A 25,218-nucleotide genomic window follows, 5' to 3' on the forward strand; every position below is an offset into this window, starting at 1 on the left:
GTTTGTGCTTTTAGAGCATCAAAATCTGAACATGTTTTAATTGTGGGAACTGGCCCATTCTCCCCCTCTCATTGGCAAATGAGTTTTAATGTATCCCTGTGCTTGTTGAAGAAACTGTGTTCTGCAAGGGAGAGGGAACTCTGTCAGGTGACTTTAAGAGTAATGCTAAGGAGGGGGTGATACAGGGAAGAAGAGATTTCACATTTCCAAATATGATAGCTCCATGTGGAGCCACCAGATTGTGATGTCCCTTTGTGTGGAGAACCAGGAATGGGTAACAAAGCCAGGGAAGTGCCACAGGCACCAGGTCCATTTTTGCTAACAGGGAACTTTTCCCTCTGATGCTCCCAGCTCCATGGGAGACTCGGGTTTGCGCCAACTCTGCCAGACATCTTCCCATTCTCCTATGTGCCAACTTGCACACTTAGATTCATATTCACACATGCATACTCTTGCACATTCATACCAACACTCTGTGCCAACTTCTCTAGCACATTGCTGGGAGCTGGGTGAGGGGGTGGATTGGGGACAGGCTTCAACTCTTCTTGTAGTCAAACCTGCATGAGATGCAAGTATCTGTGTGTCACTCAGGAGACTAGAACCAATGAGTGCATTGTAGGAGGTCTGCTATGAGCCTCGTGCAGATTGGTGGTGGTGATTTTTACCAGTTGTGTGTATGTGCAAGAAAAAAAAAATAGAGACGCTGGCTGCCTGCTCCTATCTTTCTCTCTCTCCCTCTCTCTCTCTTTCTCTTTCTCTTGCTCTCTCTCCCTCTCCCTCCCTTTGCAAACATTGGATTTAAACCTGCTCAGAATTCAGCACAGAGGAAGGCAGCAGCAGCAGTAGCAGCAGCAGCAGCAGCAGACTAGCAGCTGAGAGCACCGCAGCTCCAAGATGTACCATCCTGCCTGCTGGATCATCTTTTCAGCAACAACTGCCCTGCTCTTCATCCCAGGTACAGGAGGAAGGGTTCTTTCTTTCCCTGGGGGATCTGAACATGTAAAAAGAGAGGAAAAAGGGGAAAGAAGCAAAGGGAGGGAGATGGGCAGAGAGTGAATGTGAGATGCATGTGAGTGAGTGAGAGCGAGGTAGCTCTGATCCATATGCACTCACACACACACATACACACAAACACGTACCCTCACTCACACACACAGACACACAGCTGCTTGCCCTAGAGTATTTATGGTTTGCTTAGAATTGTCCTGGTGAGCTGGGTTCGAATTCTGCCCCTTACTGTGAGACACTGTTTCTACTGCGTTGGGTACCAAACTGATATTAGCCAGCTCCAACCTAAGGGGCGTGAGAAAAGAAGCTGAAACTCGCAGGGGCCATTTGGGCAGATTCCTGCATAAATGGGTTGTGCTAGGACCTGCAGAATGGACCAGAAATCTTTATTGCTCTCTTTCTCTTGCCTTTTCATTCTGCTCTCCTCACTTTGGTTCCTTCCCCTCCTTTCAACTTCTCTATTACTCTACCGTCTCCTTCTCTCTCTCTCTCTCTCTCTCTCTCTCTCTCTCTCTCTCTCTCTCTCTCTCTCTCTCTCTCTCTCTCTCTCTCTCTCTCTCTCTCTCCTCTCTCCCTCTCTCCCTCTCTCCCTCTCTCCCTCTCTCCTTCTCTCCCTCTCTCCTTCTCTCCCTCTCCCTCCCTCTTTCTCCCTTTCTCTCTCCCCTCTTCCACTGAACGGAAAGATTTTGCCTTTGAAGTTCAAAACCGTCTCATCCTTCTTCCTCCTCCATCATTTTGGAAAAGTAGAATTACCCCTGGAAGATCTGGGAGAAACTTACACAGTAGGTCTGGAATGGTCCAATGTTTTTCCTTTACCTCCCCCTCCCCAGTTACTTAAAAGAGATGGTATCCCAGCAGTTACCTGTTTGGGAAAATTTCTGCAATGACACAAGCAAGATGCTGCAATCTTTGCAATAAAAGCTTAGCAAAAGTGTTGCAAAATACATTCAGTAATTATACCTTTGCCACTGCCGAGTAGAAGAATGGATCTGTGCATCCTCCCAGCAGTGCTGATCTGCTTAAGTTGGGGTTGGTCTTAATGAAGATTCTGGCCAGGATATCAGGGGCTGTGGGGATTTTTTTTACTCTGAACCCCAATGAGATGGTTTATTTTTTTTAAAAAAAGAGGTGGAAATAACAGAGGAACGCTTGATTGAACATTGGTCCTCTCAATTGAGAAATAAAGCACAGACACAGGCTTACACACATATATCCACTTGTGCACTTAGATGCACACACGTGTGCCTACCCACTCATACACCCGATTCATACAGCCTCACACACAATGAAGCACTGTTGTATGGGATTCTTTGCAAATGGATGCAGTTGGGTATTTCTTCGAAGTGAAATGTTAAACACAGGAGTTTGGCAGGGAAAAGAGGAAAAACCGATTTGATCAAGAAAAAGAGGAAAAGCCATCCTAGTTTGTGACATTTCAGGCTTTTTGGTGCTTTGGCTTTTCCAAGCTATAGATGGTCTCTGTGTAGTCATTTCCCAGGGTGAAATCCCTCCCTTTCAATAGAAATAAGCTCAGAAGGTCAGAGTAGGGTGGAGGTGGTGTGAATTTACATCTGTCTGTGTGATATTTAAAATAAATTAGAAATTCCAGCCAAAGGTGCATGGATGGGGGGATTTGGTCAGGACAGTGTTTTGGAGTACAGAAGGCAAGGGCAGGCAGGGAACACACAGTACCTGCTATGGCCTGACAGAGGGAGCCAGGTTAGTCTGTTGGGTCAATAGTAGGAGACGGAAAACTTTGCTGCGTATGTAAGTCTCCTACCCAGGAGGTCAAGCACTGACCATGTAGTGTAGCTTCCTTAGTGCTAGAAGACCTATTTCCCCTTCCCCCTTCTCTGGGTCTGGGGGCACATTTGCTTACTAGTAGCATCATCCAGGTGGCTCAGGCCCTGCTAGGCAAGGGAATCCTGTCTTGTGTATTTCCACGTAAAGGCAAAGATCAAGAAAATCCACTTATGGGGTGCAAAAATAAAGGCCAAACTACCTAAGCTGCATTGCAGTGTACTCTGATCCCAGGAGAAGCAGAAAGTAGGAAACCGGGGTGAGAGCTGTCCCCCGGTATCCAGGAAACCCAGCTCAAGGACAGTTTAAGATCCTGCAGAGGGCTGAGGTCAATGTACCAAATACACCAATGGAAGTTGAAAGGGCACATTGGTCATTGCCAGGGCCATCAACTAGAGTCATGTCCAGGTTAAAGGATTGGATGATATGCCAAGTGACCCCTAACTACTTCTAAGACTTGGGAAGCATATGAAAGCTGTTGGGTTTAATTTTCATTTGACAGTCATTTCTGGTCCAGTCTGTTGCATGCCTCTGGGGAACTGCTCTTTATGCTAATTGTGCCTGGAACATGGTATGTGATGGTTCAATCAAGGAGGAGGGAAAGTTGCTTTTAGAAGGTGTAATTGGAGTGAAGGAAAATATCACAACTTGAAAGGTTCTTGCAGAAAATAGAACCTAGCTTTCTCCAAAAGTTATTATTAGCTACAATGGTTTATTTGCGGTTTCACCCTCCTCAATTCTTTTCTTTCTCCTCTTTTTGGAATTTTTACCCCCTTCTTTAAAAGATGCTTTTTTCCCTTTGGGGCTAATGCCAACTTGTTAGTAATTTACTCTCCATGAGTTTAAAGACGAAAGGTTAATGTAATAATGAAACCCTGACCTGACTGGGCCCTGATGCCATTTCATTTTGCAGCTTTTTATTTCTTGGTAAAACATGTTTCCATCCCAGAATAATTTTAAGGCTAATGTTGTTGTCATCCAGTGCCTTTAGGGGGGAGACCGCTGGCCATAAATTGCTTTTCTAGGCAGAATCTCTCTGATGGAAAGGACAGTAACAAGTGGAGATTGTAATGAGCCTGCAACCATGACAGTGGAGAGGGCAATGGGTTGACAATTTAATTGTCATACCAGTGGCAAACACCTTGCACAAAGATTGTGGTTCTTGGTATCCAGGGCTAAAGGACTGTGTGATGTAGTAGTTGAAAAGGAAGACAAAATTGAGAAGGGGGAAATCTCATTGACCTTGTATTTGAGAGATCATGTAGGAAGGTGAATAGTCTATGCTGGCCAATCTTGAGAAATCAAGGTTTGAGACAAAGTTACTTCTCTTTCTTTTTTCTTCTCTACCCCCTGCAAGAAAAACACCTGTTCACCAGGTTTGTGATGCTACTATGAAGTCAGCTGGCATTCAGTCAGCATTTCCAGCCTGAGGGAGAGAAGTCTCTAAGGGTTAGAGTTTCATATACCTGCTTGAATATGGGGTCACTAATACTGGGAGGTGAGGAGTTTCTCCTTTTCATTTTGTTATCAACAGCACTCCCCTCCTACCACATGAAGCATCTCTTAGGACATGAAAATCACCCCCGAAGAGTTCTTTGTACCTAGGTCTCAGTTGTTTCCCTGCCCTCCAGCTCCAGACCCCGGATTGTTACCCTAGCAACTTCCCTCAATCTCAAACACATGTTTGCCCTTTATGTTTTTGTAGCTTCTGGCCCTTGATGGAGGGCTCATTGTGACTTGAGAAATCTTCCTTTTCAACTTTTTACTTCATTTTCCTTTAGGGAAGATACCACCTGCACATGAAGGAAGATTTTCTAAGGCAAGAGTCAGACTATTTAGTACCAGGTAGAGCATGGTATTTTAGGCCTATCACACAAAGTTGTTTGCTAGCTATGTTCAGATGGGATCTACCCTCCTTGAATCCACATGCATTCAGAGGAGCTTGACAGACTTACAGAAACTTCAGAGAAGGAGATAAATGAGCTGATGTGAACTTGGAGACAGACTCTCCAAAAAAGCCCTATGAGCAAAACCTGAGTGTTAGGTTGATAATCCCAATCAATTAAGATAGAAATTATAAGATTTTTGTAAACTTTAAAGCACCGTATAAATATCAGTAGTAATTATTATTATTGGTTTTCTTTAGACAAGTCTTGATATTTCTTTAGTATAGGGAATTCCAATTAAAGAAATTCCCTTATAAACTTAAAAAGGTACTTTGAGCTATTGTTATTAAGTCATTTTTCAGTTGTGTCCAACTCTTTGGGGTTTATTGGCAAAATATTGAAGTGGTTTGTTATTTCCTTCTCCAGCTCTTTTTACATATTAGGAAACTGAGGCAACTAGGATTAAATGACTTGCTCAACTAATAACTATCTGAGGCCAATTTTGAACTCAGGAAGATAAATCAGGCCTATCCATTGTGTCACTTAGTTACCTATATACCTTGTGTACTGAGGAGTTAATTGATTTACCCAGGGTCACACAGCTAGTAGTGCCAAAGATAGGACCTGAACCCAAGTTTTCCTCATTTTTCTTCATTAGACAGAAAGTGTGTCATTGTCGTCGTCATCATCATCATCATCATCATCATCATCATCATCATCATCATCATCAATAATAATAATAACAACAATAACACAATTATCTCATTTTTCTCATCTAGTTCCATAATGTTAAGATAGAAGATCCCACTATCCTGCCAGTATTCTCTGATATTTAATGCTGTTATCAATTATAATCATCCCCTTCACCAGGTATACATCTATCATATATTTGGTCCCAGTATCCCCATGACCCCATATGGCCCTCACTTCTTTAAGAATAATAAGCTTAATAAGGATGGTAAGGTACATTCTGTTTTCATTTAGCAGGAGGTACAGTAGGATATGAAAAGAAAGAAGAGTGCAAGCAGCCTATTAAAGACTGCTTATTCATCTCTGGGCTGGAGAATTATTTCTTTTCCCACCACTCTGAGGACTGAATATTTGGAGATTGTTCTTTTATTTATTTGCTTGTTTTTTCTTTCCTTCATTTTCTTTTTTTCTCAGGACCTATCTACCCACACCACATTGCATTCACTCTCTTCAATATTCTTTTGAATAAGAAAGTTGTCTAATGATAATGCTTATCTCATCCTTATCTCAATGACCTGATCACTTGTAAACCCAGTATACTCCTCAAAGCTCTGGCCACCTGAGGTTCATTGGCTCAGACTTGTCTAAGTCCAAGCTCAAGCCCACAGATCAAGTTGAATAATTAGAATGGGAAGTTAAAATTCTGAACGTACTTTTGCATATTTCAAAAATTTAAGTAATTGGAGGCAGCTTGGGGTAGCATAGAATTATCCTCAGAGTCAAAAAGATCTGGATTCAAATTCTTCTTCAGACCTTATTAACTGTATGAACTTGAAGAAATCACTTAACCACCAGGTTTGCTTTTTTTTTTTTTTTTTGTTTATATAAGGGCAATAATAATAACCTCTACCCACAGGATCATGAGACTCCAATGAGAAGATACACGACTTAGAAAGCATCCCAAAAATCTTATTGGAGATTTAAACTTTAATAACACAAAATAGTTTAATATTTTTAAGACTTAGTAGCTGAAAACAGTTTTAAGACTTTTTGGGACACCCTATATAAAGAAAAACTATTCTTATATAGCTCAGTTTTCTCTTGTGTTCAATGTCAAGATGGAAAAATGTAATATTTTAGAGTATTTTCCAAGGAATCATTGAATAATAGTATTAGTGCAAAATAGGAGAGGTTGGGTATTTCTAGGGGAATGTGATCTCTTCTGCAGCTGAAGGAGCAGGCTTGGCTAAGTTAAGATTTACACTATTCTGTGCCAATATCACAGAAACAAAAATGACCAAACACTGACTGGTGTTCAAGTAAAAATGGAAAAATCCTTGCCCTGTTCTTCCCTTTCTATTCCCTCTGTCTGAACCTCACCCCAGAAACTTCAATACTGTGTATGACCTGTGCTGTTACAACTCTTCTACAAGCATTAGAAGACAGTTACATGAGTTTTTGTGACTGAGACATTTTTCTCATAGCCAAACCATCTGGGGAGGAGCCTCTCTGAACTTAGAGAGGCTGGGCTTTGGACGGAGATAGAGCATCTGTTACCAAGCCTAAACCTGCTTCCCAGATATAGTTTTTCAGACAGTAGGATTGTATCTGCGCCATGTGAAGGCAACAGAGGAAGACTTTCCTGTAGGTGAACAGACTGACTTAACTATTAAGCTTTCCTGAGCCTCCAGTTTGCTACTGATGCAATAAAGGTAGTGGGGGGTGGTAGAGATAGAGATGGGTGTGTGGGTGAAAGATTCTCCTTTTGGTTAGAACTATAGTATTTTGGATTTAGAAATATTTCGAGTAGGCAAGGAAAGAAGGCTTTGGAGAACTTTGCAGACATTGTGTTACAACTAGAAAGAACATCGATTCTGGAGTTCAAGGTTCTAGGTCCAGATCTCCTCTCTAATGATTTTTACTATCAGTATGACCTTAACAAGCCCATTAACCCTGATGACTTCAGTTTCCTTAGCTCTAAGTCCATGAGGAACCTTTCAGTTCTAAATACTATAGCTTGAATCTGGCGGCTGGTTTTTACACCTTTGGGTAGCATGCAGCTCACGGACTGTGACTTTCCTTTCCATGCCCTGACTCAACTAGGACCCTTGAGCCTTTGGGCCCTGCCTGCAGATGGGTCTCTGCCAGTTTATTACAGCTGCCTGCGGCTGGAAGTAGAGGAAGGCTTGAAAAGAAACCCTGGGTAGTTCCTGTGGATCGACTCAAGTGTCAGAATACAGATGGCCTCTGGCTGCTGACAACCTACCTTGTCAGTAGCCATGGATGTTAGCACGTTGGGATGCTGAGTGGCACCTTCCAGGGATCAGGAGAACCAGGGCAAGCACCTAGGGGAACAAGACAGGTTGGCATTGCCTCAGGGCATCTCTGCTGTGCTCCCTCACCCCTTCTAGCTTTGCTAAAGATGCCTAATCAGATCAGTCCACACAATTCTCAGCTCAGGGCTGTCCTCCTTAGGTTTCCCTGCTGTTTGGGGAATAGGCCTAAAGCAGATTCGTACCATGACAGGTAAAGCATCAATAGCCCTTCTCTGCCAAAGACAAGGAAACGTGGCTTCCTCTCTGGGGGTCTGTTAGAGATGGGAGTCAGCAGCAGGTTCCCAGTTCTATTTAAAAAAAAACTGTGTCATCTGAGGACTGTTATTTTGGAAGTCAGGGCAGGAGTAAATGCACTTGTATGAAAAGAGGAAGGATAAATTTGATAGCTGGAAGTCACAAAGAAAATCACTCATAACTGTTATAAGAGTATATACCACCAGCCTGTGTCTTCTTATTTTTCATATACATTTGTGAGTCTGGAAATAGGCAGGCCCCAGGAATGTACCCACAGGCTTCCAGAGAAAGGAAGCCCCCTTGTTCCAGAGTGTCCTTTAGCCCTACAAAGCTCCCAGGTTAACAGTCCCTGCAATCTTGAGATCCTTTCCCCTAGTAGCACAGATGGAGAAATTCCTGCACTCTTTGTGCCAGACACCCCCATGCACGTGTCAATCCTCCCTCCTAGCAACACAGCACCTGCAGCCTCCCCATACCCTAAGCTTCCCCCTCCTCTCCACCCTGACACCCACAGAGCCACGTGTTCACACAATGCTACAGGCAGAAGGCAATACTTACTCTATCCTCCCAAGCCCCATCTTCACTTGCCCACCCAGACCCCCTTGGTGATGAGTGGCCAGGGAGTCTCTAACAGTCATGGGGCTTAATTAAATGTTTGCAAAATGCTCGGAGATACCCCTGGGCAATGTGCTGGATAAGTGCGAAGCATTATCATTATGATGCTACACATTCCTTTTAATGAGCAGGGAGATGCTCTGCGGAGAGGCCCTTGGAAAGGCCAAGATGAATCGATACATTAGGACACAGGCCATTGATTGGAATGGCTGCTTGCATGCTCATAGGATATGATATGTGACTGTCATATTGCATGCTGAAAGACCAGATATTAGAGCAAGTCTGCTCTTCCTGCCTTTTAAAGGATGGAGACCTGGGAACAGCTTCAGTCAAGAACAAAGGGGGAATGGGCAACTCCCATTCCCTAGACTTGTCGGAACATTGTCACAGTTATCCCTGAATATGGAATTCTTCTGGATATATTTTCTTAATGGGGATAATAAAAGGTCATTTCTATAGCTTTTCATCATCTCATGTAGGGGGAGATGACGAGACATGCTAGAGAGTCAGAGATTTGGAGTTGAGAAGAATTAGGTTCAAGTTTCACCTCAGATGCTTAGTATCTGTGAAATTCTGGATAAGTCAGGCCACTGACTCCTGAACCAGACAACTATCTAGGAACATATGATTTATCTATGTAAGTCAGAGATGGGTAATGATCTATCCCTGCCCCTTCTCTCTCTCTCTCCCCCCCCCCCCCGGAAAACTATTAACTTCTTTGCATACTTGTGCATCTTAAGAGCTCTTTCCTACTACTCTATAAGGTAGAGAGGGAAAATTTTCCCTATTTTACAGGTAGATAAACTAAGGCTTGCTGAGTTCAACCAGTTTGCCCAAGGTCATACAATGTGGGTAAAGAATGAATCATTGACTTAGATCTAGAAAGGACTTTACAAGTCAACTAGTCCAAGCTTCCCATTTCAAATGAAAAAGCTGAAACCCAAAGAGGTAATTTCTTAGGTATTTTCCCTGGTAATACTCGGAATTTTAACCCAGGTTTTCTGACTCTAAGCCTTGCACTATTTCTACTCTAGAATGCTGTCTCCCTCAAGGAAAGATGTGGGGATTGCTGCTAGCTAGGGATGTTGGGTTCTTTTGCCAGTTCTCCTACAAATCCAAATCCAATCTGACTATTATACTTTTTTCACATCTGTAAAATGGCTCTAGGGAAGAAGATCCTCCATTCTGGGGCATGGAAGTTGGCTTAGCAATTTCTGTGAGTTAGTGATGGAGGCAGGCAGAGGATATTTACTATTATTATTTATTTCAGTGTTCATGCTTGTTAGTAAACACAGACAGAGAGCGCCTAAGAAGTACACGGGCCGGGTGTGAAGAGCTGGAGCTGCCTAAGTTGGAGTCTCACATCACATGTTGAGACAACACGCTTGGGAGTGTGATTCTTTGAGTAAACACAGATGCATGCCCTAACACACGGCTATCAGTATAGGCTGTTCATGGGCCACAGTCACTTGGAAATCCCATCATGGTAGTGCAGTCTTGAACTTCCCCAAAGTTTGGAAGCTCAGTTGCACTCACTTAGCCCACTCCAAAGGGATGAGTGATTACTCCATCATGGAGTAGAACATATGCATAACTGGGGTTATAACCTGATTCTGTAAGAAAGAACAATGCTGTGCTTGGGAGAAATGAAACTTTAATTTTGGGAAGAAAGATGAGCCTTTCTTGTGCAGTTGAGATTGAAATAAAATGAAGAGAAATGAAATGCAATAGGGAAATTCGGAGGGTGGTCTCTGATATTCTGTCTGGTAGCGTGATGTAATAGAAAGTATACTGGCTCTTTAGTGAAAGACTCTGAATTCAAATTCTACTTGTGCTATTTATGATTTATGAGACTTGGGAAAAGTCATATCTTGTCTTTGCTCCTCAATTTTCTTATCTATAAAATGAAGGAGGATTTTTTGAGTGCCTTCCAGATCTTAATCTAAAATAGTGGAATATAAAAACATTTATTAAGTGTTATATTCTAAACAGCATGCTAAGTGCTAGAGATACAAATAGAAAGGAAAGACAGGCCCTGTTCTCAAAAAACTACAATCTAATTTAAAGAGATAATAGAAAAAGGAGGGTTTAGTTATAGTAGAGATGAAAAGACCCAGCAGTATTTGGGGTTTGGTGTTAGTGGTAATGGGAGGGCCTAGGGATCGTTAGTGTATATTGTTGAGAAATGGGGTGAGCAGGCTCAGGATGTTAGAGGAAAGTCTTGTGGTTTCCACCCTCAAACATCTCTTTGGAACACTTGAAGGCATCTTTTAAGATTTGCAGCACTCTTTTTTTTTTTTTTTTTACTTTTAGAACAGCCTGTTTGATAAGCATTACAGGTGGTGTGATCCACATTTTACATCTGAGAAGTGACATATTCAATTCTTTACTTTTCTGTTTCCTCCCAAGGGATAAGGGACTTGGATTAAATGCTCATTAAGCTCAAGATCATGATTACACATTAAGCTCCAAAGAATTCTGAGGTTATGGACAAAATGGAAGAGGTACTCTGACAAATGTTCATAAGTTCCGGTGATTATAAATGCAGAGCTGGAAGAAAACTTTGTTGTTGTTCAATTGTTTCAGTCAAGTTCAATTCTTGGAAAATGCTACAAATAGTCCATACCTTTTAAGGTGCATGTGGATGACATTGACATGGACAAATAAAAAATGGACACATGTCTGAATAAAAGTTGAATAACTATTCAGAACAGGAGGAAAGATGTCCAAACATTAAAGAGAGGACAGGGATGAGCTTACCTGAAGAAGGAGACCATGGACCTGCAAAATAGATGAAGGGGAATGGGTAGAGAAACTATGGATGTTCCTAGTCCTAGAAGGAAAGAAACAAAGAGAGGGTTTAGAAACGTGTTGTCCTGTCAGTAAGGGATTTTAAAAATGTAAACCCTCTCCATCCCAGATAGGAAATGGTACATCAAAGACCACAGGCCTCAGAAGCTAAAAATGCCCCCTCTTCTCTTTTCTCTAAGCCTACAGAGCCCTACAATGGCTTTATCCCATGGGGAATGTCCAGTTTAACTTGGCACAGAGATCAATAACTTTTGGGGTGAAGGAACCCTGCCCAGTTGCAATAGATTTAGGATATGTAATGTTAGAATTTCTCCCTTCTTGAGGGAGAGCTCACCCCATTAGAGACCTAGACATGAGATGTATATAGTCTGCTTATTTCTTTATTCCCACCACTAATATGGCTGACCTATTTTTTTCAAAAGAAGTGAAATCAGGGTCAATTGACCGTTCATTTCCAAGTTTCACTGGAGTTAGGATATTTGTCAGACCTGATATTTCATGGGTGGTATAGGGAACTCCTTTAATGGAAACTACATTCACTTATGTAGATTAATAACTTGTAGTCTTAATTGACTAGGGGGCACTGGGAAGTTAACCCTTTTGCTTATACTAGAAAGCCACACAAATTAGTATGTGTCAGAGACATAACTTGAACTCAGATATTTTTAAGTCTAAAGATGGATCTTTATTCTAATTACCACACTGCCTCTTACTATACTTAGGTTATCTGAACTTAAGTTTCCTCTGCAAATGAGTTGAATTAAATGATTTTAAGATTACTCCCATCTCTATATCTATGCTGCTATGTGCCTTTGTCAAAAAAAGCAGCCTTTCAACCATTCCATATTATTCTTACCAGTATAATTTTATTCTGTGGCTATTTCTTTCTATATATCTTGCTTGTCTGTCTCTGGTTCCATAGTGTTATCTATATTTCTATTTTCTTTCTTCTTTGTTTAACTGTCTCTGATACTGTGTCTGTCTTAACCTCTGCCTTTCTCTTTCCCTCTCTTTCTGCCCCTGTCTCTGTCTTTCTTCTCAGGCTGTGATGGGTGTGATTATAATTACCAGTGTAGCAACTGCACATACCAAAGTAGCTGTGACATTTGCTTTGGAGTAGGTGGGATATTTAAGGGAACTCCTTGCAATTCTCTTCTGTGGGAGTGATGCAGGGCTTCATTTTTTGCTTCTTCCTTTGAGGGGAAGTACAGTAAAGAAATTCTGTTTCTCCAGTTTAGTGTCCCAGAGCCTTGGATGAGAGTTTTCAGTTAACGATTGGAAACAGGTAGCAACTATCAGAGACCTCAGAGTGTATCTCTGTTTATCTTCTATTTTATCTTTATAGTATTGTAAGGTAAGGGCAAAGGTTATTTTTTTATATTACCCAGGGAAACTGAGGTAAGAAAATTAATGTCAAACATGAACTTCAAAACTAAGCTTCCTACATTCCAGTTCAGTTAAACTATGTGCTAATTCTTCCTTATAAAGTTAATCACTTAATTAATTCATAAGCATTTATTAAACACCTAATCTCTTCCAGAAATTGTGCTAAGCCTGGGGATAAAGTACAAGAAATGAAAGTCCTTACTTCCAATGATCTACATTCTAATGAAGGGAGCCAGTACATATACAAATATATAAGTATGAATCTAAAGTTGATTTATGTGTGTATTTATATACATATACATATATGCATTCATGTATGTATATGTATACACACACACACTCTCACAAAGTAGTTAAAACTGAAGCAGTTTGGCAGTTTGGAGGGATTAGAAAAGGCTTCATACAGAAGACAGTATCTGAGCTGAGTCTTAAAGGAAGAAAAGGGTTTCATGAGGTGGAGATAAGGAAAAATCACATCCAGTCACAGTGGATTGCTAGTCTGAAGACACTGAAAAGAGAGATCCAGTGACATGTGGGACCATCTGGCTATTTTGGCTGGACTGAAGAGTGCAAGAAGGAAAGTAATGTTCAAAATGAGATAGGAATGAGAGGTTGAGGTTAGATTGTACAGGGTTTTAAAAGCTTCAACAGAAGAGTGTGTCTTTCATCATAAAGGACTGGTAGTCATGTGGTCATATCTGCACTTATGGAAAATTATTTTGGCAGCCGTTTGTGAGATTGACTGGAGTAGGGAGAGGCTTGAGGCAGGGGGAGCAATTAGGAAGCTGTCGCAATAATCTATATAAGAAAAGATGAGACTCTGAGCTAAGATGGGAGCTGTTTTACTGAAGAAAAGTGATTGGTTTGAGAGATACTGTGAATATAGAAACTGTAAGATTTTGCAAATGATTAAATATGTTAAATATGTGAGTATGTGGGTATATGGGTGGAGAAAGTACAGAGAATCCAGGATAATTCCAGGATTGTGAACCTGAGACATTCAAAGTTAAACATTCCATGGACTAGGGAGTTAAAAGGCAAGTTTATAGATGGATTCTAAGAGCCTACTGACCTATGAAAGTGACTCCTAATCTTTTCTGTGGTGTAAAGGACTAGAAACTGAGGGGATGAATACTCATCAATTGAGAAAAAGCTGAACAGGTTATGGTAGAGGAATGTTTTATAAGAAGTGATCAAAGAGGTGGGTTTTATGATTTAACCATTCTGGAAAACAATTTGGAACTAAAACCAAAAGGCTATCAAACTGTGAATACCCTTTAATCCAGCAGTGTTTCTACTGGGTTTATATCCCAAAAATATCATAAAGGAGACAAAGATGTTTGTGGCAGCCCTTTTTGTAGTGGAAAAAAACTGGAAACTGAGTGGATGCCCATCAGTTGGAGAATGGCTGAATAAGTTATAGTATATGAATATTATAGAATATTATTGTTCTGTAAGAAATGATGAGCCAGGATGATTTCATTGAAGCCTGAAGCCTTACGTGAACTGATGCTAAGTGAAGTGAGCAGAACCAGGATCAACAGCAAGATCAACAGAATCGAGAAAGAGCTATCAATCTGTCAATCCTTTCCGTGTCCGGGCCGGGTGAGGTTTCCCTTTGGGTTAGACGTGGCTCTTTTCAACAATGAGATGATTCAGGTCAGTTTCAATGGCCTTGTGATGGAGAGAGCCATCTGCACCCAAAGAGAAGATTGTGGAAACTGAGTGAAAATCACAACGTAATATTTTCACTATTTTGTTGTTGTTTGCTTGCATTTTCTTTTTTCTTTTTTTTTATTCCATTTTTCTTGTGCAGCATGATAATTGTGGAAATATGTATAGAAGAATTGTACATGTTTAACATATAGTGGATTACTTGCCATCTAAAGAAGAGGGTTGGGGGAAAGGGAGGGAAAAATTTTGGAACAAAATTTTGCAAAGGTGAATGTTGAAAATTATCCATATGTATATATTTTGAAAATAAAAGCTTTAATTAAAAAAACAACTTATATGTTCCATATATTCTAGAACTATAATATAAAAAACTATATATTCCAACAAATTCAAAAAAGAGGTAGGTATCAGAGAAACCTGGGAAGACTTGTATGAAATTATGCAGTGTGAAGAGAGCTAAATCTGAAGAACAATTTATATAGTAATAACAGAACTGTAAGACTCTCAACTTCAAAAACCTTAGAAACTAATCAATATAATGGCCAACCACAATCTAAGGTCAGAGGACTCATCACAAAATTATTCTACACTTCCTGATAGAATTCATAGGCTCAGAGTACAGATTAAGATATTCTTTTTTAGAGGAGAAGATGACCTTTCAGGAGCTTGTTTTGCTCAACTATACAAGTTTGTAATAGTGTTTGTTTTCCTTCCTTTTTCAATTGGGAGAGGGTAAGGAAAGGTAGAAAAGATAGAGGGAAAATCTTAAAATAAGAGCATTATCTTACAAATAAAATTTTAATTTCTGTTAATTCAGTCTTGCTCGCAAATAGCAGTGCCTTATCCAAATCCTGAAACATACTTGGGAAAAGGGAAAATGCTTGGATATCCAAGTTGGACCAATGCCTACTGCTTAGAAAAATTAACAAGACATATTACTCCTAGAATAAGTCTCTCTAGGCAAATGCATCCTTCTTCCCTTTTCTTTAATATGTCTATAAGAAAATGCATTTTAAAATATATATTCTTTTTAAAAATTATTTTAAAAATATATTTTTGCTAAATATATCCAAATTATATGTGAAATTTTAGACATTCATTTTTAAAATGTTGAGTTTCAAATTCTTTCCCTTTGTCCTCTTCCCTATCCTTGGAGAAGGCAAGTAATATGACCTTAATTATATATGTAAGTTAAATAAAATGCAAAAGAAAACACACATGCAAATCCTCCCAAGAAAAATAAAAATAAAAAAAATGCATCATCCTTTCTTGAAAAAAATAAAAAGGGTAGTTTTCACATTAATTAGATTAAACCCCAAGTACCATAAAGCATTTCTAGGGGTTCCTTGAAAGAAAATATGGGCATCCTCTATCTGTGACTTCTGTGTCAATTTCAGATCATAGATGGACATTAGGAGAGAAGACAAAGAGTTTTTCTGTCTGACAATGAAAGAGCTTTCTATAATCAGCCAAATGTTTTAAAATCACTGTTTTAATGCATAAAATAAAACTTAAATTTAGAAGACATGGGCTTGAGCATTAACTCATGCTTATTGTATGATTTGGGATAGTTATTTCAACTTTTTAAATCTCAGCTTTCTCATTCTCTCCAAACCCAGGATGTCAGTATTTTCTCTATACTTTCTATTTTTTTTTATATTATATTGTGTGGGCATACATATTTTATCTTTAAGAAGAATTTAAGTTTCTTGAAGACTGAGTGTGTTTCAATTTTGTCTTGTTTTTGCATTCCTGGTACCTAGCATATAGCAGGTGCTTGAGAATATATCTGTAAAATAAATTTGAAATATTGAACCAATGGATTAATAGAGAGTGAGTTTTAGAAAAATCAAGTGAAATTTAATTTTGTTCCATTTTTATTAGCAACTGCTAGATGTAAAGTGTTGTTCCAGACATTGGAAATACAAATACAAAAAACCAAACCAAAACAAAACAAAAAAACATGTTCCTGCCCTAAAGGAACTTATAGTCTTTTGAAAAGATTTAACATTCAAACAGATAAGTAAATACAAAATAATTTTTTGTCCTTATATGGAACTACTAGCTGGAAAAATCAGGAAAGATTTGTGTGGAAGATGAACTGAATCTTTTTTAAAAAATATTTTTGTATTTATTTAAAAATTTTTATTAAAGCTTTTTATTTACAAAATATATGCATGGGTAATTTTTCAACCCTGACCCTTGAAAAACTTCCTGTTCCATATTTTCCCCTCCTTACTCCCACCACTCCCCTAGATGGCAGGTAGTCCAATACATGTTAAATATGTTAAAATATATATTAAATCCAATGCATGTATACATATTTATACAGTTATCTTGCTGCACAAGAAAAATCAGATCAATAAGAAAAAAAAAACCTGAGAAAGAAAACAAAATGCAAGCAAACATCAACAAAAAGAGTGAAAATGCTATGTTGTGGTCTACGCTCTGAGTTGGTGTATATGGCTCTCTTCATCACTGAACAATTGGAACTGGTTTGAGTCATTTCATTGTTGAAGAGGGCCACATTCAAGATGAACTAAATTTTGAAAGGAGTGAAGGATTCTGGGAAGTAGAGGTAAGGTACAGTACCATCCTAAATATGGGCACAAACTGCATAAAGGTATGAAGATGGAAGACACAATGTTACTGAGGGAAAACAGCAAGTGGGAGACTATGACTGGAGCAGAGATTGTGTGATTTGAAATAATGAAAAATAAGTCTAGAAAAAGTCTGCAACCAGATGGTGAAGTGTTTTAAAACCAAACAGAAAGGTTTGTGCTTATTCCTGAAAGCACAGGGAACGAATGAGACTTTTGAGCAGGGGTATGATATGGTCAGACTTTTGTTTTTGGAATATCAATTTGGCATGAATTGGATTCATGGAGAATAATCAGAAAATATTGTAATATTCCAGATGAGAGGTGAAGATGAAGAAATAGTTTCATAAATAGATTTAGGTAAGAAAGGGACTTGAGAGGTCATTGGGTCCAACTGTTTCATTTTACAGGAAAAAATAATAATAGAATTTATAAAGTACTTACTATGTACCAGGCTCTCTTATACAACTATTATCTCATTTTATCTTTACAACAACCATGAGAGATGGTGCAATTATTATCTCTATCTTACAGTTGAAGAAACTGAAGCAAATAGAGGTTAAGTGATTTGCTTAACATCACATAACTAGGATACCCCTGAGGCAGGATTTGAACTCAACTGTTTTGGATTTCAGGCTTATTATTCTATCAGCCATGCAGCTTAGCTATCTAGAAATTGAGACTTAAAAAGCCAAAATCACTTGCCCACAGTTTTTCAATTAATTAGTATTAGAAGTGAGATTTGAACCTACATTTTCTTGACTCTATGTACAGCATATTGTGTATTTTGCAATTTTGCTTCAAATAGGATATTTGTGCAATGAGAAGAGGACACTTGTGAGATGTGTTCTGGAAGAAGAAGAATTCATAAGTCTTGGCAACTGATTGGGCACAATTAGTGAGAGAGAATGGAAAGATGAAGAAACCTGTAAGAGTGGATGCCCTCAATAGAAATAGGACATTTAGGAGAGACAGGTTTAGAATAAATCTGTCAATAAGCATTATTAAATGCTTACTATATGCCAGGTATTGTGCTAAATGCTGAGGAAAGGCAAAAAAGGCAGTCCCTGCTCTCAAGAAGTTTACAATCTAAGGGAGTTTAACAATTAGATACAAACAAGATATATACAAATATATTTGTATCCTTACAAATTACATTTAGGATAAACCTGAGATAATAAAGGAAATATTTCTGTTGACTTTTTAGAAGCAAGTTCATCAATCAACATGTATTTATTAAGTTCCTCTTATATTGTGATTATTAGGCAGCTAGGTGGTGTAGTGGATAGAGTACTGGGCTTGGATTTAGGATGATCTGAGTTCAAATTCAGAGTCAGAAATTTTTAGTTGTGTGATCTTAACCTCTGTCACTGGAGAAGGAAGAGCCAGACATAACTGAAATAACTGAACAACAAAAACTGCTATTATATCAGGTGCTGGACAAACAAAGACAAAAACAAAATAGTATCTGTCCTCAAGGAGTATATGCTCTAAAGAGAAACATATACAACTAAACCTGTACAAAATAGATACATTGTAACTTTAGGAGAAAGATATTAGTAACTAGTGAGGACTTACAGGAAATGTTTAATGTAGAATGACATTGGAATTTAAATCTTGAAACCAACTTAGATTTCTAAGACATAAAGAGACAGAGGTAAAGCATTCCAGGCATCCAGGATAAGCATTATAAAGTCAAAGAGATGGCAGATAGTATGGTATCCAAGGGGAGAGTGTTAGGTACAATTAAGCTGAAAATGTAAGAAGGGGCCAGATCATGAAGAGATTTAATTGACAAACAGAAAAATTTACATTTTATTATAAAAATAAAAAGGAAGTCCCAGGAATTTATTGAATGGGATACTGTTTTAAGAAAATCATTTTGGTGGCTGTGTGAAGGATGAATTAGAGTGGGAAGAGATATAAGGCAGGGAAGACAATTAGAAGTCTACTTTTGTAATGCAAGAAAGCGATGATAAAGTTCTAAACTAGAAAGGTATCTTGATGAGCGGAGGAGAAGACAGATGTTAGGGAAGTAGAAACTGTAAGATTTTACAACTAATTTCACATATAGGTTGACTGATAATGGGGACTTGAGGATAACACTGAGGTAACTAAAAGAATGGTGGTGTCCTTGATAAAAATTGGAAAGATGACAGGAGGATACATTTTGAAGAAATAATAGTGAATTCTGTTTTGGACATAATGAGTTTGAGATTCTTTTGGGATATTCAGGTAGTAATGATTCAAAGCTGAAGATCAAGAAAGGTTGTATTCAGAAGGCCGGATATATAGATTTTGGAATCATATGTGTAGAGATGATTAGGGAACTAGGTAATGAGTGATTAGATTTTTAAGAGACTGAAAGATTTTCTGTGTGTATCTGTGTGTACACACACACACACACACACACACACACACATATATATATATATATATATATATATATATATATATATATATATATATATATATAGAGAGAGAGAGAGAGAGAGAGAGAGAGAGAGAGAGAGAGAGAGAAAGAAAGAAAGAAAGAAAGAAAGAAAGAAAGAAACAGGGGGCCAGGACAGAGACAAATGAACAAAGAAGAAAAAGAGAGGGCAGAAAGAGAGATAGAGACAGAGAGAGAGAAGAGGGCCCAAAATAAAACTTTGGGGGAAGAAAGAAGTCATGGATGTTGATACAGCAAAGGAGATCAAGCTGTGATCTGATGGGGAGAATGAGCATCAAGAGAAAGTAGTATGCCTCTGTGACTTGGATGAATGTAAGCAGATTACTTCACCTTTCTGAGCTCAGTTCCTTATTGATAAAATGAATGATTTGGACCAGGATACTTTCTAAAATTCCTTTTAGTCCTAAGAAGGGTGGTTCTTAACCTCCTCCCCTTTATTTCCTGTGACTTCTCTTTGATATTCTGGTGAAGTCTATAGGCCCTCTCATTAGAATATTGTTTTTAAATGCAAAAGATAAAATATATAATACAAAGGAAACCACCTATATTAAAATATAATTATTTATCTATATATATGTCTCTCTGTCTATCAATCTATATGTCTATGTCTATCTGTCTGTCAATCTGTCTGTCTTTCTCTCTATCTAAAAGAAGCTCATAAACTACAGGTTATAAACTCTGTCCTAAATCTATCATCTCATTATACTAAGAAGCATAGCTAATATTGCAACCCATATTCTCTGACTCCAAATCCAGCATTCCTTGCCTAGGGCCTCTCAGAATTGCATAATCTATCAGGACCAGGGAATTTCTCTTAAATTCAGTAGGATGAATATGACAAAGTGTCTTGAATAAGGGAAGATATTATAAGGTAGGACAACCAAGTTTATCTTTCTGCCATTTTTACTACCTTTTGACCTTAGGCAAATAGTTATCCTTTTCAGTGACCCAGTTTCTCTTTCTTTCAAAAGGGAAAGTTCCATGGTTTTAGAGTTCTGATGTGCCCAGAGGCCTACTAGTATTGGACAACTTGTCAGTAAAGTGAACAAGTAGATACTCTTGATTTCAAAGAGCAGTGTTGTTAGGAGGCATCATCCCTTTGCTCCTTGGGGCAGAGAAGGTGGGAGAGGGAAGTATTCTAAGAAAATATGAAAAATATTGTAGTTGGATTCAGAAGGAAAGATATCTTCCAATCCTTCTCATCATATTTTTCTTTGAAATAATAAAAACACAAATTGACACATGACACTGTGGTGTGAATTATTTACTTGAGTTAGATATGATCTCTGCCCCTTGAGAGATTATACTCTAAAAAGAATGATTCAGTTAAAGTTTTGTTTTGATATCATATAGTGCTTTAAGTTTTGTGAGATGATTCAGACATATTATCTCATCTTCACAATAACTCTAGAAGGTATGTGGTATTAGCATGCCAAACCCATTTAAAGATGGGGAAACTGAGTCTAAGAGAGGTTAAGTAATTTGCCCATGGTCAAGTAGATAAGTAACTGTCTGAAGCTCTAAGTTGATAAGTGTCCAAACTCTAAGGTGATGAGGCCTTTCAAACTCTGCAAAGAGACTATGAAGCCAAAACAACAACAAAAAAGGAATAGAAAGCAAGATTAGAGAAAGGATTTACTAGCAGCCTAGACACAGAGCATGCCTGAATTTTGATTAGAGTTTAACAAAATCTGTCATCATTTTGTAGACAAGATGAACAGTTAGGATATATATTTAGGGATAGATATTGTCATTGTTCAGTCATGTCTGATTCTTCATAACCATATTTGGGGTTTTCTTGGCAAAGATACTGTAGTGGCTTGCCATTTCTTTGTCCAGATTATTTTACAAATGAGGAAACTGGGGCAAACAAGATTAAGTGGTTTGCTGAGGGTTACTCAGCTGGGACATGTCTGAAGCTCAGGAAAAGAGCTCTTCCTAATTCCAGGCCCAGTACTCTATCCACCATGCCATCTAGTTTCCCTTTTATATATCAGTTCAATCAAAATTGCTACCTAGCTTTTATCCCTGAATGGGAGCAGCCTCAGTCAAACTGAGACCTGTTGAAGATTTAGCTTAAAAAGACCAAGGTCTCCCACTTCATCCAGTAGCATTTCCAGTCATACTGATCTACACCTGACTATTGGATCCAGATAGATAGCCTTGAAGAGGAAAGTGAGGTAGATGACCTTGCAGAAGCCTCTCTTTCATTTAAATCCAATTCACTTGCATGTCATTCTATTACTGTCAAAATCCTCTTTGAGAATAAAGATCAAACAACAACCTCAACTGGGGTAAAATTGGATAGATTCAATCTGGATTAATGATCCAAGGACAATAAAAAGTGAATTGATATCAACTTAATGAAAGGTCTTTAGTGGATTGCCCCAAAGCTCTGCTCTTGGATTTTTGGTGTTAAATACTTTTTGCCAATTACTTGAATAAAGATAGAGGTGGTATAATATCAAATTTGTGGATAGCATCAACCAAAGAGATATGATTAGTGATAGTATTAGTCACAATAATAACTAGCATTTTTATAGCATTATACACACTCAAGAAAACCCCATAAACAATATGATCCACAGTGTCAGTAAGAATTGAACGTGATTGAATGATTGGACAACAGTAAGCTTTTATGTAGATTATTAAGACTTGCAAAGCACAGGGTTGACAGGTGGTGCAGTGGATACAACACTGATCCTAGAGGCAGGAGAACCTGCATTCAAATCTAACTTTAGACCTTTATTAGCTGTGTGACTCTTGGCAAGCCTGATTGTTTCCAAAACAATTTTTTAAAAATCTCCAAAGATTTTTTATCAAGATAGAAACCCTGAGAGATAGGTACTATTTTTATTATGCTTTCATAGATGAGGAAATTAAAATAAATAGAAAGAAATAAAATAATTTGCCCATAGTTACATAGCAAATAAGCATCATAGATTTAAATTCAGGTCTTCTTGACTTAACATTCATTGCTCTTGTGCTACTTAGAAGCCTCTAAATTCTAGAATTACCTGAATTTTGCAGAGCACTTTCCTTACTACACTCCTATGAGGTACAGAGTACAAGTATTACCCTTCTTTAGGAATGAGAAAATTAAGAAGAGAAACAAAAAACAAGTCTGTGGTCCCACAGCAAGGAATTGTTGGAGCCATTCAAACTAAAATCTTTTCACTCTGAGTCCTATTGTCTTTACTCAATACTATTTAACATATAAGATTGAAATCCTCCAGATTGAAAAAAGGCCTTGTTGGGCTGGAATAACAAGATAAATACAATAAGCTGAAATTTAGTATAAAGTCTTGTGCTTTAATTCAAAAATTTAACTGCACAAGCATGGGGATGGGGAAAATGTTTTTAGGCAATAGTTCATGCTCAATATGCTCATGGTAAGAAGACCTGGAAATTTTACAAGTTCAGTCAATATGCACCAATACTGTAATAGCAAAGGAAGGGAAATGGAATCTTGTGTAGTAGGCACTTCCCCCACACAGCCATGCAATTTAGAAGGAGGATGGTGAACTCTCTCTCTGCTATATTCTGCTCTAGTTAGGCTATATCTGCAGTGTATGTTTCTACCAACCATCTCTATGACTGTCCTAGGTGTCTCATTTTAGGAAGGACACTGACAGAGTACATCAGATAAAGGCAGCTCAATTGGTAATAGAGCTTGAATCCAGGTCACAATACAGATTAGTCGAAGGACCTAGGGGATAGTTAACTGAGAAAGGTAGAAATTGGTGGAGATGGTAGCTGTGTATTTGAAGGACTGTCATATGGATGAATTAAATTTGTTCATTTTGGCCCCAGAAGGAAGAACCAGGATTGATGGATAGTAGCAAGTTTCTATTCAATGTTAGGAAAAATTCCCTAAAGATTCATTTCAAAAGGACAGTGCTCTTCTTGGAGGAGTGAGTTCTCACTGCAGATTTGGAAGAAAAATCTGGGCGATCACGTGTTGGGAAAGTTTAAGGAGGGCTTCTTTCTTAGACTTCTGTGGGATTCAGTTGGTAAAGAGCTGACCTGGAGTCAGGAAGACAAGAGTGAGTCCAAATTTGACCTCAGATACTTCCCAGCTATGTGACTCTGAATAATATAGCACCTATTTCACCCAGTTATTTTGATTATAAAATGAGTTAGTAGTTGTATTTGCAAAGTGTTTTAAAGAGCTACATATATATTATCTTTACTTCTATAAGGTATTATACAAATATACATATGTAATAATGTATAATGTATATAGTAATATGCACTTGTTAATTCTATGATTATATGGTAGCATCCCTGGAGGAAAAAACAAAATAAAACTCAAGAGTAATTGCTTAGGTGGGAAAAGACTCTAGAATGCCTATCTTAATATTATGCAAGGGTGTGAGGGGTAGAGTGAGGTCAATCAACATATTTTCATTGATTGTAATTGGGCAATTCTTTTACTCAAGACTTCATCTACTGAAAATCACGGGTTTAGTTTTAGTGAATCTGAAAAAATGGAGCTTGGTGACTTCAACAAGCATTTCTTAAGCACCTCCATGCATCAGTCACCGTGCTAAGTGTTGGGCATAAAAAGAAAGGCAAATGAGAGTCCCTGACCTCAACATGAAAACAATTATGTATGAACTAGTTGCCCATGAGATAAACTGGAGATAATTTCAGGAAGAAAACATTAGAATTAAGAATAATCAAGAAAGCTTTCTTGCAGAAGGTGAGATTTTAGCAGAGACTTGAATGAAGTTAGGGAAGCCAGGAATAAAAGATTTCCGGGTAACTAGTAAAAAAATTATGGAGCTGAGAGTGAGAATAATCTTGTGTGAGGGACAGCAAGGAGGCTTTTGACATTTGATTGTGCCCTCATATGATTCAGGGAGAAAGAGTCCTGGGGCAAAGTGTTACCAGGGCATAGTGCTGTAGCTAGCCCTGGGCTAGATACACATATAAAACATCCCATTTCTCAAGGTGCACATTGTACTTATGATGCCTTACTTTTACTTCTTCACTTACTTTTAATGAAAAAAACATCATTTCAAGTCCAACTCAAACATCACTTTTCCATTAAGCCTTCCTTGTTCTTATGTCTTGGTGATAATGCTCCCTATTAGAATTTCTACAGTCCAATTCATCATGACCTCATTTGGGGTTTCCTTAGCAAGAATACTAGAGTGGTTGTAATTTCCTTCTCTAATTAACTCGACTGATGAGAACACTGAGGCAAAATGGGTAAAGTGACATGCCCAGGCTCACACAGCTAATAAGTATCTGAAGGTAGATTTGAATTCAGGAAGACGGGGCTTCTGGACTCCAGGATTGGCACTATATCTACTGCACCACTTAGGTGCCCAGGGCTTTATTTAGTAAGACTATTGGACTTACTCTGAAATATTGTGCAATAAAACTCTATGCTACTGTCTTATTCTTCCCTTAGAATTAAGCCTTCTGACATAAGGGATCATGTCTCAATTAAACTTGCTTTATTCCCCTGATATGTAGGTGTCTAATAATGATTTGTTTTTGTTGTCAAGTAATATGTCTTGGCTAGTAGAAATTTCCTTTTCTTCTACATTTTTCCCTTCTCAGTGACATTTCATCACCTAACTCAGGCAAGCTTATTCTAACTATCTTCCTGTCAAAGCCTGCTCCCAAGAATGAATCTAATTAAGTCATTCACAATAAAGTATAACTGAGTGATAAGACTTAATCTTACCACTCTTAGGGAAATTTACATTTTA

The 25,218-nt window shown here is 38.4% G+C and overlaps 1 protein-coding gene across 1 annotated transcript in view; it reads left to right on the forward strand.

Moving 5' to 3' along the window:
- Positions 1 to 607: 607 nt before the first annotated feature.
- Positions 608 to 25,218, forward strand: part of OPCML (opioid binding protein/cell adhesion molecule like) — a 1,489,737-nt gene continuing 1,465,126 nt past the window's right edge. The window contains exon 1 of the mRNA XM_074303775.1: positions 608 to 955. Within this exon, the coding sequence (XP_074159876.1) occupies positions 895 to 955 (61 nt within the window). The 5' untranslated portion in view covers positions 608 to 894. The remainder of the gene's footprint in view (positions 956 to 25,218) is intronic.

The sequence above is a fragment of the Sminthopsis crassicaudata genome, chromosome 3, assembly GCF_048593235.1.
Source record: "Sminthopsis crassicaudata isolate SCR6 chromosome 3, ASM4859323v1, whole genome shotgun sequence".
Taxonomy (NCBI): Eukaryota; Metazoa; Chordata; class Mammalia; order Dasyuromorphia; family Dasyuridae; genus Sminthopsis; species Sminthopsis crassicaudata.